Raw genomic sequence first — 13,188 nt, 5'->3', positions numbered from 1 at the left:
TGTGAGAACCACAGTAGAAGCATGCTCATTTAAAAAATGTAAGGCCAGATGGAGGATAATAGTTATGGAATCAAGACAATGATACATCTCTTTTGCAGGCAACTGGGTTTCAAATGCAACATGAAAGACATTAACCCCAAGACTTTTACCACTGGAAATGACTTGACAGCATATATGAAGTCTAAACCATGTACATTGTTATAACTTGACCCATCAATTCCATATATAAAATGTAGCCCAAGGCTAACTAGTAAGACATTTTTTTTTAATTTGAGCACTGATTGACAGCTGAAAATTGAAAAAATTGGCCAATAGGAAATGGATATATATCCACACAATGTACTATATTTATTAGGGTGGAAGTATGCATACTATTTTAGGTCAAGTTTAAAAAATAGGTTATTGAACAATGTGTATCACACAATTCTTTAAGAAAAAAACAACACATTTATATACTTACTGATACACCACAAGATGTTAATAGTTTTCTCTGGTAGTGGGATAACAGACAACTTTTATTTGATGTGTGTGTTTTATTCAATGAATCTATGTTTTTATATTCACAAAAAAATAAGGGAATCATTAAAAATGTTTAACTGAAAAAGACTTTATCACAAAACCATCATACAACACTTAATTTTCAAGTGGGATTATCTTTTTTTTTTGCTAAACTGTATTTTGTAATTTTTCAGTAAACATAAAATACTGATATTATAAAAGTTGTTGTAAAAAGACTTGTACAATATAAGAAGCAAACAGTGTTTACAATTTGCCACCCTTTATATTTTGAAGTCAACTCATGTTCTTAATTCCTCCCATCATTGAAAGATCCTACCTAGTATTTTAAAATATTGTAGATAAATTGTACTTACAACTGCATGCTAGACTGGATATGTTAACAAGAAAGCAGTGTATTGTAATGGAATTAGGCTGACCTTGATTAAACTCTTAACTCTGCCATTTAACTTTGACTTAATCACCTAAATCCAAACTCAACAAAAAGTAAAGCACAGGTTCCTAGTGGGAGGTTTTTTAAAGTCTGGGTACACATCAGAAAATTGTAACTTAATACTCAGCAAAATACACATTTTTTCTATTTACATTTTTCCCATTTTCTTTTGATATTCCAAAAGTTTTTCCTTGAATTAATCTAGATGATTGGAAACCTCTCCTCCCTTATTGGAGAAGGACTGTTCTTTGACTGCAATTCATCATAAAGCCAGCAAATTGATGGTTCTGTATACCATACATACTGAGAATGCTATTCACAATTTTGGGCAGTCTTTTTTGTGAAGAGATCTTTCCTACTTTAATACTTATGCTTCTCTTAAGAAATGGAAGTTCTTTTAGGCATATTAAACTATGTAATTAATGCACAGGTTCCTTCTTTCTGCTAGTTGCTAGGATGTTTAGATGCCCCTCCAGGAAGTATAGCACTTTTCTTTTTTTCTCCTATCATGATTCATCCTGTTACCTTTACTTCTGAAAACAGAGACATCACCCTCCATTTAAGGGGTTTTGGGAATTAAATATCAAAGTAGTTACCACAGTGCCTGGCGCATGTTAAGAACTCTAAAGTGAGACTTTCACGTGATAGGCGCTGGACTTGCAAATAACATGGTTCTTGCTTGCACAACTGCTTGATAAAATTCAACACATTCCAAATTCCTTTTGAGACAATGGAAATGACAAAAATAAATTAATATCAAAACTGGAATGAATACTGAAGTTACCTACAATAGGGAGGGACAAAGGGAAGTGAAGCATAAGCCTGGAGGTTAATTTGTTGTGGGCCTCATCTGTATGAAGTGATACACAACCTAACACAGCTTAGTAGGTTGCTTTCCCTTCATCTAAAGATGAGCCATCAGGGCACCTGGGTGGCTCAGTAGGTTAAGCGTCTGACTCTTGATTTCAGCTCAGGTCATGATTTTGTGGTTTGTGAGATTGAGCCCTGCGTTGGGTTTGCACTGATAGCATGGCGCCTGCCTTGGCTTCTGTGTCTCATCTCTCTGCCCTTCCTCCCACTTGAACTCTCTCTCTGAAAATAAAAATAAGCCATCAAACAAATATAATATCTATTTATAAGTAACTTAAATGAAGAAATTACATATTTTCATTTAATAATAGAATAATTATTAAATGAATAATAACCCAGAATAATTTATAACAATTTTTGAAAATACTAAAGTACTTATCCTAAAATAAGACCTTCAAATTTATCGGTGCTACGGAAAGAATCAGCAATGAAAATGAGTAGGGCAGAAATTAAATCCAAGACAACCACCAACAAGCAAAACAGTTTGGGGACATATAAGTAGTAAGAGCAAACTGTATAAATAAAAGCTCTTCTTTTATGCAGCAAAGGTTTGTGCATTATGCCACTGGAGTAGTTATGTTGTTGACTATACCTCATTCTTGATTTGTTGCTATAGTCCTGAAAACTTTACCCACATCACACAGGAAAATCTCACAGTTCATCAGTGCAAAAATTTTATTTCTTCTTTGTCTCCTCTTACCGCCCCCCCACCCCACTACTTTACAAGATCTGAAATTTTACTTAATCCACAGCATTCTTTTTTTTTTTTTAACATTTGTAATCAGTCATGTAAAATGTGAGAAAAAACACTAATCAATTTAAAATCTCAGTCCCCGTCCGCACTGTTACAGTAAATTTAGGATAAGTCTACAGCATTCACTTACTTTAGCTGGTTCTGATACTGAGGCATATTTTTTTATTTGAGAATCAACACCTAAAGACTTGGCTAACTGTACAGCATTTAAATCATCACTGATAAGTGTCCCAAGAGCCACGAGGAGTCTAAAAGTGGCTTCTAGGTCTTGTACAACTTCCAAGACTGTGCTAATTACTGACAAGCATTGAGCTTTCCCTTCAATGTTATGGTCTTTATGAAAACAAACAGAATAGTTCAGGGTCAATGTAGCCAGAGCAATATGAATGTTCTTATTGCTCCCTGATTTCAGTTCTATTGCATGTGACATTAGAGATTCCCTCTGGGACATCATGAGCTTTTGTCCTGCCTGGCCAACAAAACAATTGCAAAAAGTCCTCAGAGCAAGCAGCTGGTTTGCTGGCTTTCCTTTAGGGTTCAGAAGATTGATAAGATGACTGCTGAACTGAGCCCCTTCCTTTTCGTTGCAAAAGTTCTCGTTCACGCTGGGATGTTTAATTGACAACCGAAGAATGTCAAGTGCAGGAAAGACAATATCTATTAAAAAGAAAAATTCATTAATGTTTTCAAAAACCCCAGAAAATTCCTATGACTATGACTCAATTTCACGAATCTTATTTCATTAACACTTGACCATTTCAGAAAATGCTAAAAGCCATGTGCCCGCTTTATGAAATATATATGTTTCTAAAACTTGTGTTGACTGATTTTTCATATTTATAGGGACTGGATTTATTGCTGAGCTCATGTACACTTTAATTTAAATGGGTTATCAAATAGCCTGACACACATGGAGTACTCAGTAGATCCTTATGTAATGAATGGGATGAAGACCTTGCTTTAAAAAATCCTAAAAGACCAAAGAGTTGAAGAAGAAAGTTTTTTTTTTTTTTTTACAGAATTCCAGTTGACAAATGCTAATAGGATGCTTACAGGTTGGCAGAGAGCTTTACACTCAAAACAATGGGCAGACACCATCTGAATGTTTCCACTCCATTATCTTAGCATCACTAAAAGTAAGGAATCCAGAAATTATGTGCCCTGTGATATAAAATAGCATATGGAATCATTTATAAAGGATACTCACCTAAAAAAAAAATTATTGAACCAAAATTTAATTATGTCTAGCAGGAACCAAAGAGACAGTGGAACACATTAAGGGACCTCCCAAATCCACAGTATGGATATTTTGTGGGACAAATTATTTTTCTTCTCTGATCAATAGCATGAAAAAATAATAAGGGATAGGACACTTTTGGAATTTAAAAGGTATTGAGTTAAAAAAAATTACAGCAAATGTTTGTAGCCTGGGATTAACAGGTCACAAAACATCTCTTGGATGGCTTGCCAGGGATCCACAAATGCTCTGAAATAGTATATGAAACAGTACTTGTCATGGTGCATTACATTCCTTTCAGATTCTCGTAAGACATGTGACCATATCAAGACTATGAATTTCAGGGGTGTGGTGAGTCCTTTTTGTGAAGTTTCTCACAACGTGAATAACAAGTACCCAGGAGAACTTTTACTCAATCTAGAAACACCAGTAATACTGACAGAAATGGAAAGACATACTTTGTTTTCTAATTAGGTTTTCAAGAATGTTTCCATACCTTCAGGCCAGTAAATGGCTTTCCACAAAATCTGAAGTTGCTGCGCTGTGGGTTTTTCTGAGGAATTATTACATATTAGAGACAGTATCTTTTCAAGAAGTATCAAATCATCCTCAGTTAACTTCTTCTCTTCAGGTGCAGTTCCATTAAGTTCCTTCAGTTTACCTAGAACCCAAACCCAAACTTTGAAAATTCTCTAACTGTAATTAGCCAGATATAATATAAAAATGCCAAAATTTTCAATAAGAGAATTCCACCATATACCATGCGGAGGTAAGACTTTTCATGGCAGTTATCAAAGACCATAAAATAAGGATAAGGCCGGTGAGTATTTTTAAGTTAAGCCCAGTATAGTAAAATGAAAGGTTACTGTGATGATTTTTATTTTACCTATTATTTTCTAAGTTCTTACGAAGCTTTCTGCTTCGAGTGATTTTTTTTAAATGTTTTATTTATTTCTGAGTGAGAGAGAGAGACGGCATGAGCAGGGGAGGGTCAGAGAGAGAAGGAGACACAGAATCCTAAGACAGGGTCCAGGCTCTGAGCTGGCTGTCAGCACAGAGCCCGACGTGGGGCTCAAACCCACGAACTGTGAGATCATGACCTGAGCTGAGGTCGGACACTTAACCGACTGAGCCACCCAGGCGCCCCATGCTTCGAGTGAGTTTTAAAGTAGATCATACTTGTAATCATTTTAGTTTTCAAAGCAATATAATTATAACCAACTATAAGTCAATCCTCTATTTTCTCAAAGAAAAATTTATAACAACTTTTAGCCAACTTATGTCATTTCTGATTGTCAATGAAATAACTGAAGAGTTAAATGTCTGCTTATAATATTTAATTTACCGACTTAGTTCCAGATGCATATTTGACATATTACTTTAAAAACATATTTAATGGAAATATTGTCTTTTGTCATCATATTCACATTTCATGAAACAATTTTTAAAAAAAAATTTTTTTTTACATTTATTTAGTTTTGAGATAGTGAGACAGTGTGAGCAGGGGAGAGGCAGAGAGAGGAGGAGACACAGAATCCGAAGCAGGCTCTAGGCTCTGAGCTAGCTGTCAGCACAGAGCCTGACGATGGGCTTAAACCCACGAACTGTGAGATCATGACCTGAGTCGAAGTCAGACGCTTAACTGACTGGCACAGAGCCTGACGATGGGCTTAAATCCACGACCTGTGAGATCATGACCTGAGCCGAAGTCAGACGCTTAACTGACTGAGCCACCCAGGTGCCCGTAAAACAGTTTTTTTAAACCCTTTACATGCATCTTCAATATCAGCACCCTTGTCATCACTAATGCTACTTTGAGTTATCCAACACTGCTTCCTCAAAAATCTTTTTTTTTTTTTTCCCTATACCTGACAAGGGGGTTGCACTCGTGGACATGAGATCAGGAGTCAGCCAGGCATCCCATCAAAAATCATTTAAAGAATAAAAAAGCTCAAATTCCCATCACAAAAGGTTTAAGTTGTCCAAATTTACAAATTTTTATCAATCATAACTGAAAACTTGGACCTCTTTCACTTTCCTTTGGCATTAAAATTGTTAACACTAACAGAATATTGAAAACAAAGTTTATTTAAGGGATGTAAAAGCAAGAAAATGTTTATTGTTCAAAACAATTAAGAAAGTACTTATGATTTTTATACAGATAGTATGTATGTTAATCCTGACCAAAAAATCCAAGTCTTATACTGAGGTGTGTATGTTACCTTAACTCAATTAATTCTCATGAGGTAGTAGCGGCAAAGAGTAGTATTTAGTACAAAAAACACCTGTTGTTTTGAGAGAAATGAGTTAACAGAAAAAGCGATCAAAGTCAGCTGACAGTTTGATTCTTAATGGGCAATTTGAAGAGCCTTTTATTATGATTTCTAAGGGCCACTAATTTTTTAAAGGCAAAATCTTTATTTTTAAATGCTTTACTCATTCATTTTCATTATTTTTTTCCCCTGAAAATATTAAGAGCTTAGGGGATGGGACTGATATTTCCCCTTTAGTTTTTTTATCATTAAAAACGTCATAAAGCGTTAACCTTATATGTACAAGGCATCTTGCAAATATTAAGGGTCCGTTACCAGTCTGTGTATTTGTAGTAGACACAGTTGTGTAATGAGAGAAGTCTCTGTCACGTAAGCACCCAGTTCCTGGCTCATGTGAGAAGAAACAGCCTGGACCGTACTACTGAGAAGTCTACGGATATGTGAAAAAACTTTTTAATTAAAAATGCACTTACCCAATATTTGTGTAGGGTTTGCCTGGTCAAAAGTGACAGCCTCTTTTTTAGGGAAATAAATATTCACCGTCTTAGATGCAGCTGATCGGTAGGCACTATTCCCTAAATACAGAACAAATGATGAAAATCATAAAAAATAATGAAAACTTAGATCTTTTAACTGTAGGACTTTGTTCTCACAATTATTGAGATTTATAACTACTCAGTACATGCACTAAAACAAGCATCTCAGAAAAAAGAAAGAAAAATCATAAGATTTTATACACTTTTTTTTTTAATATTTTATTTATTTCTAGGAGAGAGAGAGAGACAGCATGAGCAGGGGAGGGTCAGAGAGAGAGGGAGTGACAGACTCTGAAACAGGCTCCAGGCTCTGAGCTGGCAGTCAGCACAGAGCCCGATGCGGGGCTCGAACCCATGAACCGTGAGATCATGACCTAAGCGAAAGTCGGACGCTTAACCAACTAAGCCACCCAGGTGCCCCTTTATATACTGTTTATATCTGTTGATATAATAAATTTCAGTTTTTGGAATGGGAGCTTAAATGTAAAACAAAGCCTCTACATTTCATATTCTCTACATCTCTCATACTTTAAAAGAATTTTTTTAAATTTAATTTAAATTACGTTTTATTTTTAAAAATTTTTTTAAGAGAGAGAGAGAGAGACAGAGAAAGCATGTACAAGCAAAGAAGAGGCAGAGGGGTAGAAAGAGAGAATCTCAAGCAAGCACCATACTCAGCGTGGAGCCCTACATGGTGCTCGATCCTATGACCCTGGCAGACTCTTAACCAACCGAGCCATCCAGGTGCCCCTCTGATACTTTTACGATCCAATCTAAATTACACATTTTTAAAAGATCAATGAATACATAACAGTTATAAAATTTTCCAGTCCCATGTTAAGGCATATGGATCTCTTTCTTCCCATGTCTTTTATAGCTGATTCCAAATGATGTAGCAGGCATTGTCATCTTCTCCAAAATTTTATTTATTTTAAAGTTTTTATTCAAATTCTAGTTAGTCAACATAGACTATAATATTAATTTCAGGTGTAAAATATAGGGATTCAACACTTCCATACAACATTCGTGGTCATCACCACAAATGCACCCCTTAATCCTCATCACCTATTAACTGCCCCCCACAACAACCTCCATTCTGGTAACCCATCAGTTTGCTCTCTATAGTTATGAGTCTGTTTCTTGATTTGCCTCTCTCTTTTCTTACCTTTGCTCATTTGTTTCTTAAATTCCACATGTGAGTGAAATCAGACGGAAGATGTGGTGTGTGTGCGTATATATATATATATATATACACACACACACATATAATGGAATATTACTCAGCCATAAAAAATGAAACCTTGCCACTTGTAACAACATAGACGGAGCTTGAGAATATTATGCTAAGTGAAGTAAGTCAGTCATCGAAAGACTAATACCATATGATGTCCATCATCTGAATAAAATCCCTCCTAGATGTAAGTTCTCAAAGGGCAAGATCCTTAGTCTATACATTGTTACTTCCTAAGTCCCTATTAGAGTAACCAAAATGCTGCTTCTGACAAACAACTGGCACAGGATGAAAATTTAGCACAATATGCAGTGACTAGGGGCGGCTGGGTGGATCAGCTGGTTAAGTATCTGACATCAGCTCAGGTCATCATCTCACGGTTTGTGGGTTCTAGCCCCACGTTGGGGTCTGTGCTGACAGCTCAGAGCCTGGAGCCTGCTTCGGATTCTGTGTCTCTCTCTCTGACCCTCCCCTGCTCACACTGTCTTTCTCTCAGAAATAAAAACTTTAAAATTAAAAAAAATATGCAGTGACTAAAGCTACTTCAACTTAAGCATAATTTAAACTTAATTTGTATCTTTTTTTAAATGTTTAATTTTTTTTTTTAATATCTGAGAGAGAGAGAAAGAGAGAGAGAGAGACAGCGTGAGCAGGGGAGGGTCAGAGAGAGAGAGGGAGACACAGAATCCGAAGACAGGCTCCAGGCTCTGAGCTAGCTGTCAGCACAGAGCCCGACGCGGGGCTCGAACCCACGAACCGTGAGATCATGACCTGAGCCGAAGTCAGATGCTTAACCGACTGAGTCACCAAGGAGCCCCAAACCTACTTTATATCTTACCTGCATTTCAAATCTTAAGCTTATGATAGAGCAGGTGATCCAGCAAGGGGCACATGTGAGTGTCTAGGAAGTTTACTTCAACTTGTAATGTTACGTTACAACATTAAATTTAAAAAGGGAGGAAAAAAACAAACAATAATTTGTGGTCTAAATAACAAAGCAAAAGGCTCAAGTATTCCAAAAGAGAACCGCAAGTACAAAACGCCTGAGGTAGAAAACAGCATGGGATGCTCAAGAAGTGGACACAGACTAGGTCGGCTAGGCAGAAACAAGGCAGAGAGGAATGTGATGCAGGGCAAGAAAAAAATAATTCATAGGAAACCATTAAGGGGTTTCAGTCAAGGGAGGAGTACAAAGTGGGACTGTGAAAAGATCACTGGCTGTAGTATGGACCATGGAGAGACCAATTTGGAGGATGTTCTTCCATCTGTCTAAGTAAGAGACGACAAGCGATTGGACTAAGTATACAAAGATCCAGTATTACACCCTATTGTGAAAAACTGCTAACTTCTGCAAAATGGCAGGAAGCACTGTTAACTTTGTATACTTTTTTTAATTTAATTAATTGATTTTAAATTTATTTTTAATGTTTATTTATTTGAGAGAGAGAGAGAGAGAGAAGGCATGAACAGGGGAGGGGCAGAGAGGGAGACACAGAATCTGAAGCAGGCTCCAGGCTCTGAGCTGTCAGCACAGAGCCCCACACATGGTTTGAACAGATCATGACCTGAGCTGAAGTTGGATATCCAACAGACTGAGCCTCCAAGTGCCCACACTTTGTATGTTTTAATTTTTCTTCTTTTTTTAAGCTTATTTATTTTGAGAGAGAGAGAAAAAGCAAGTGCGGGAGGGGCAGAGAGAGACAGAGAGAGAATATCCCAACCAGGCTCCACACTCTCAGCACAGAGTCCAACACAGGGCTCTAACTTACAAATCATTAGATCATGACCTGAGCCAAAATCAAGAGTCAGATGCTTAACTGACCGAGCCTCCCAGGCACCCTAGCACTCTTAACTTTAGACTCTTTTATAATGCAACATGTACGGCTAGCAATTACTAAGCATTTGTTCTGTATAAAGTGATTTACATACATTTTGTAATTTTAAGCTCTTAACTCCAAGAGGTAGATTTACTTCAGCTTTACAAATGAGAAAAATAGTGGCACAGAAACAGAGCAACTGGCTCACAGTATTAAAATCTGAATTGAAGCATTCTCGTTCACTATGATCTACTTCAATATTACCAGCCAATGTTACTTTTGCAATGAAAAAACAGTTTACAAAAATCATATACCAAGTTAGTTCTTAAGTACAGTGCCAGGTTTCTAAGTATACATTTAATTATAGTGGAGAACATATATGTCATACATATATTATTCTCTTGTAGAAAATAACAAGTAGGGGAAAATATATGTCAAAGAGAGTTGTCAAACTTGCAAGAGGTTTACAAATTAGTTCTGCATTTTACTAGCAGCCATTACAGAGGAAAACATGTCTGCCTATATTCAACAATGATAAACAAGTAAGATATGTCAGACTCTGGGCTAGACACGAAGAATAAAAAGAAAAATTAATTGCTCAGGAGAAGGCCAAATAGCATAGACCTAATTCACAAAAGCAAATTTGTTTTGTGAGTCCTCTTAAACAGAATAATGCGTAGCATGGTAAGTAAAATTCTCAATAAATTAAGAACAAAGGAGAGATAGAAATAAACTCAGTTTTTATATGGGTAGTGAGAAAACCTGACCTATGACAGTAGAATAGCAGTTTTCAATCCTGGCCATACATTAGAATCATAAGATTATAAAAATTACCCTTGCCAAGGCCCCAACACACAGCAGTAACAGACCAAGTGAGCATCTCTGGGGATGGGGTTGAAGTACTTTTTTGAAGCTTCCTACATGAATTAAATGTGCACTATGACACAATTCCGAGAACACTCCAAAAGCCAGGTCAAGAAGTTTGGTCCTGATCTGCTATCTGAAAAGTCCTCTAGCAACAAAAAGGAAGAAGAAAAGGAAATGAAAAGTGTGTACCTGTAAATGGATCCGCTCCAGTCACAGTAGTTCCCATACTGGCAGACCCTGGCACATAACGACCACTGCCTAAAATGCAATAATACATCTAGTAAGCAAAGGTAACTGCAAATTATAAAGTTCAAAATGCTCCTCTCTACACACAGTAACTTATTTTCATTAGGAGTTACACTTCAGAATGGCATCTTTTAAAAAAAAATTTTTTTTAAACGTTTATTTTTTGAGAGAGAGAGAGACTGAAAGTGGGGAGGGGGCAGAGAGGGAGACACAAAATCCGAAGCAGGCTCCAGGCTCTGTGCCATCAGCACAGAGCCCAATGTAGGGCTTGAACTCATGAACTGCAAGATCAGGACTTGATCCAAGTCCAATGCTTAACCAACTGAGCCACCCAGGCACTCCGGAATGGCATCTTTATATACATAACAAATGGGCTATAAACTTAATACAGAAAAATGTTTGATTTTTTAAAAATATTTATTTTTGAGACAGAGTGTGAGTGGGGGAGGGGCAGAGAGACAAGGAGACAGAATCCAAAAACAAGCCTCAGGCTCTGAGCTATCAGCACAGAGCCCAATGCGGGGCTCGAACCCACCAACCATGAGATCATGACCTGAGCTGATGTTGGATGCTCAACCCACTAAGCCACCCAGGCGCCTCCAGAAAAATGTTTACAACAGTTAGCTGGCATATAGCTGGTGCCAATAAATGTTAAGACTTAAAATTCTCAAGTTACAAAGTAAAGGTTAGATGCCTTATACATTATAATTACAGAAGCTAATGAATTTAAAAATCATGAGTGGATTGAAGAAATTAAAAATTTCCGTAATGAGATGTGAACATGGGACACCTGGCTGGCTCAGTTGGTGGAGCATGCAACTCTTAATCTTGGGGTTGTAAGTCTGAGCCCCACATTGGGTGTAGAGATTACTTAAAAAGAAAATCTTAAAAAATCAAAAACAAGAAAAAAAAATGTGAACACTATTCTACTGAAACAGAGAGAGAAGATTAACTAGCACATAAGCAAAAAACAGGCTAGGTAAGATTTAGGGATGCTGTGAAAATAGCTCTGTCTCACATCTGAGATCCTACTTGTGGATGTCTCATTGCAAATGGAAAGAAAGGAACATGAGAAACAAGTGTAGAGAAAGAACCAGCAGGATGTGGAGATGTTCAGAGTCCTGGATCAGCCTTTATGGGAAGAAGAAAGATGAGCTACTGTTCTAGACCCTCTGAATTTAATATCTAAGAGTTGGTATAATGGGTGTAACACATACAAACAGGCAAACAAAACAAAAAATCAAAAACAAAAACTGCAGATGTAAATAGATTAATTAAAATAATGAAGAACACAGAATAAGAGGCTTTGAGTTTTTGCTAATATGCTAGCTAGCATGCTAAGCGTCTTACATTTATATACTCATTTAAGTATTAATTAGATACTATTATTATTAACAATATTTTACAAGAAGGCTAAATACTTGCCCAAGGTATTAATTATGAGGCAAAGTAAATCTACACTTTTATTTATTTATTTATTTATTTTTAGAGAAAGAGTGTGCGAGTAGGGGGTGAGGGTAGAGGGAGAGAGAGAGAATCTCAAGCAGACCCCACACTCAGCTCAATACAGGGCTCAATCTCACGACCCTGAGATTATGATCTGAGCCGAAATTAAGAGTTAGATGCTTAACTGACTGAGCCACCCAGGTGTCCCAATCCTATACCTTTCTAAATGTGGTTCTCCAACCACCTGAAGGAGCCACCTACTTAGTATGTACATTTTCAGGGCCCTCTCACAACAGCCTAGTGGTTCTCCAAACTGTCTTCGCTTTAGAAACTGACAGGGAGCTTTCAAAATTACCTAATAGCGAATCACGGCAAAGAACATTTAATCAGAATCCATGGGTGAGGGATCAGGGCATGAGTATTTTTAACTTTCTCACCAATCTAGTATATCAGAATATTTCTGTGTGAAAGACATTATGATAATTTAAACAAGCATCCCAGATGATTCTAATTGACATTAGAAGTTTGGGAACCACATAAATAAGGGGAAAAAAATAGAATTCAGACTGACCTTAAGTCATAAAATAGATGGGGAAAAGTCTTGGCCCCAGTGCTACTGGTAAAATTAGGGGAATATATACTAAAATGTACTGAGGTTTTAAATACAGTCCAGGCATTCTGCTAAACTCTTTACATGTACCTTACCGTTTCATTTCTCTGCTAAACACTTTACATGTACTATACCGTTTCATTTCCCTAACATCTCAATATGGTTATCTATTTTTTACAATAGTGTGGTTCAGTTATCCTAAGTCCACAATTTTCTTGGATGTTTAGTATGCTCTCTTGCATATCTCCATAATCACTGCATCTTCTGAGTTACTGACATTATGCAACAGTGAGACATACTTCAGCTATGATGGCCCCAGGAATTCTCTTGATTTTGTTGGTATTGTTCACAG

The 13,188-nt window shown here is 36.8% G+C and overlaps 1 protein-coding gene across 2 annotated transcripts in view; it reads right to left on the bottom strand.

Annotated features, from left to right (window-relative positions):
- Positions 1-2,476: 2,476 nt before the first annotated feature.
- PLAA (phospholipase A2 activating protein) overlaps positions 2,477-13,188 on the bottom strand; it is a 44,800-nt gene continuing 34,088 nt past the window's right edge. For both annotated transcript variants that reach the window (XM_039221805.1, XM_039221806.1), the window contains 4 exons: positions 10,724-10,792; positions 6,557-6,658; positions 4,307-4,471; positions 2,477-3,230 (listed from right to left, as the gene is read on the bottom strand). In XM_039221805.1, the coding sequence (XP_039077736.1) occupies positions 2,665-3,230; positions 4,307-4,471; positions 6,557-6,658; positions 10,724-10,792 (902 nt within the window). In that variant the 3' untranslated portion in view covers positions 2,477-2,664. The remainder of the gene's footprint in view (positions 3,231-4,306; positions 4,472-6,556; positions 6,659-10,723; positions 10,793-13,188) is intronic.

This window comes from Hyaena hyaena, unplaced genomic scaffold (genome assembly GCF_003009895.1).
Source record: "Hyaena hyaena isolate Hyena2069 unplaced genomic scaffold, ASM300989v1 scaffold_1015, whole genome shotgun sequence".
Lineage (NCBI taxonomy): Eukaryota > Metazoa > Chordata > Mammalia > Carnivora > Hyaenidae > Hyaena > Hyaena hyaena.
The sequence above is the reverse complement of the archived record's forward strand: the minus strand, read 5'-3'. Positions and strand labels throughout refer to the sequence as shown.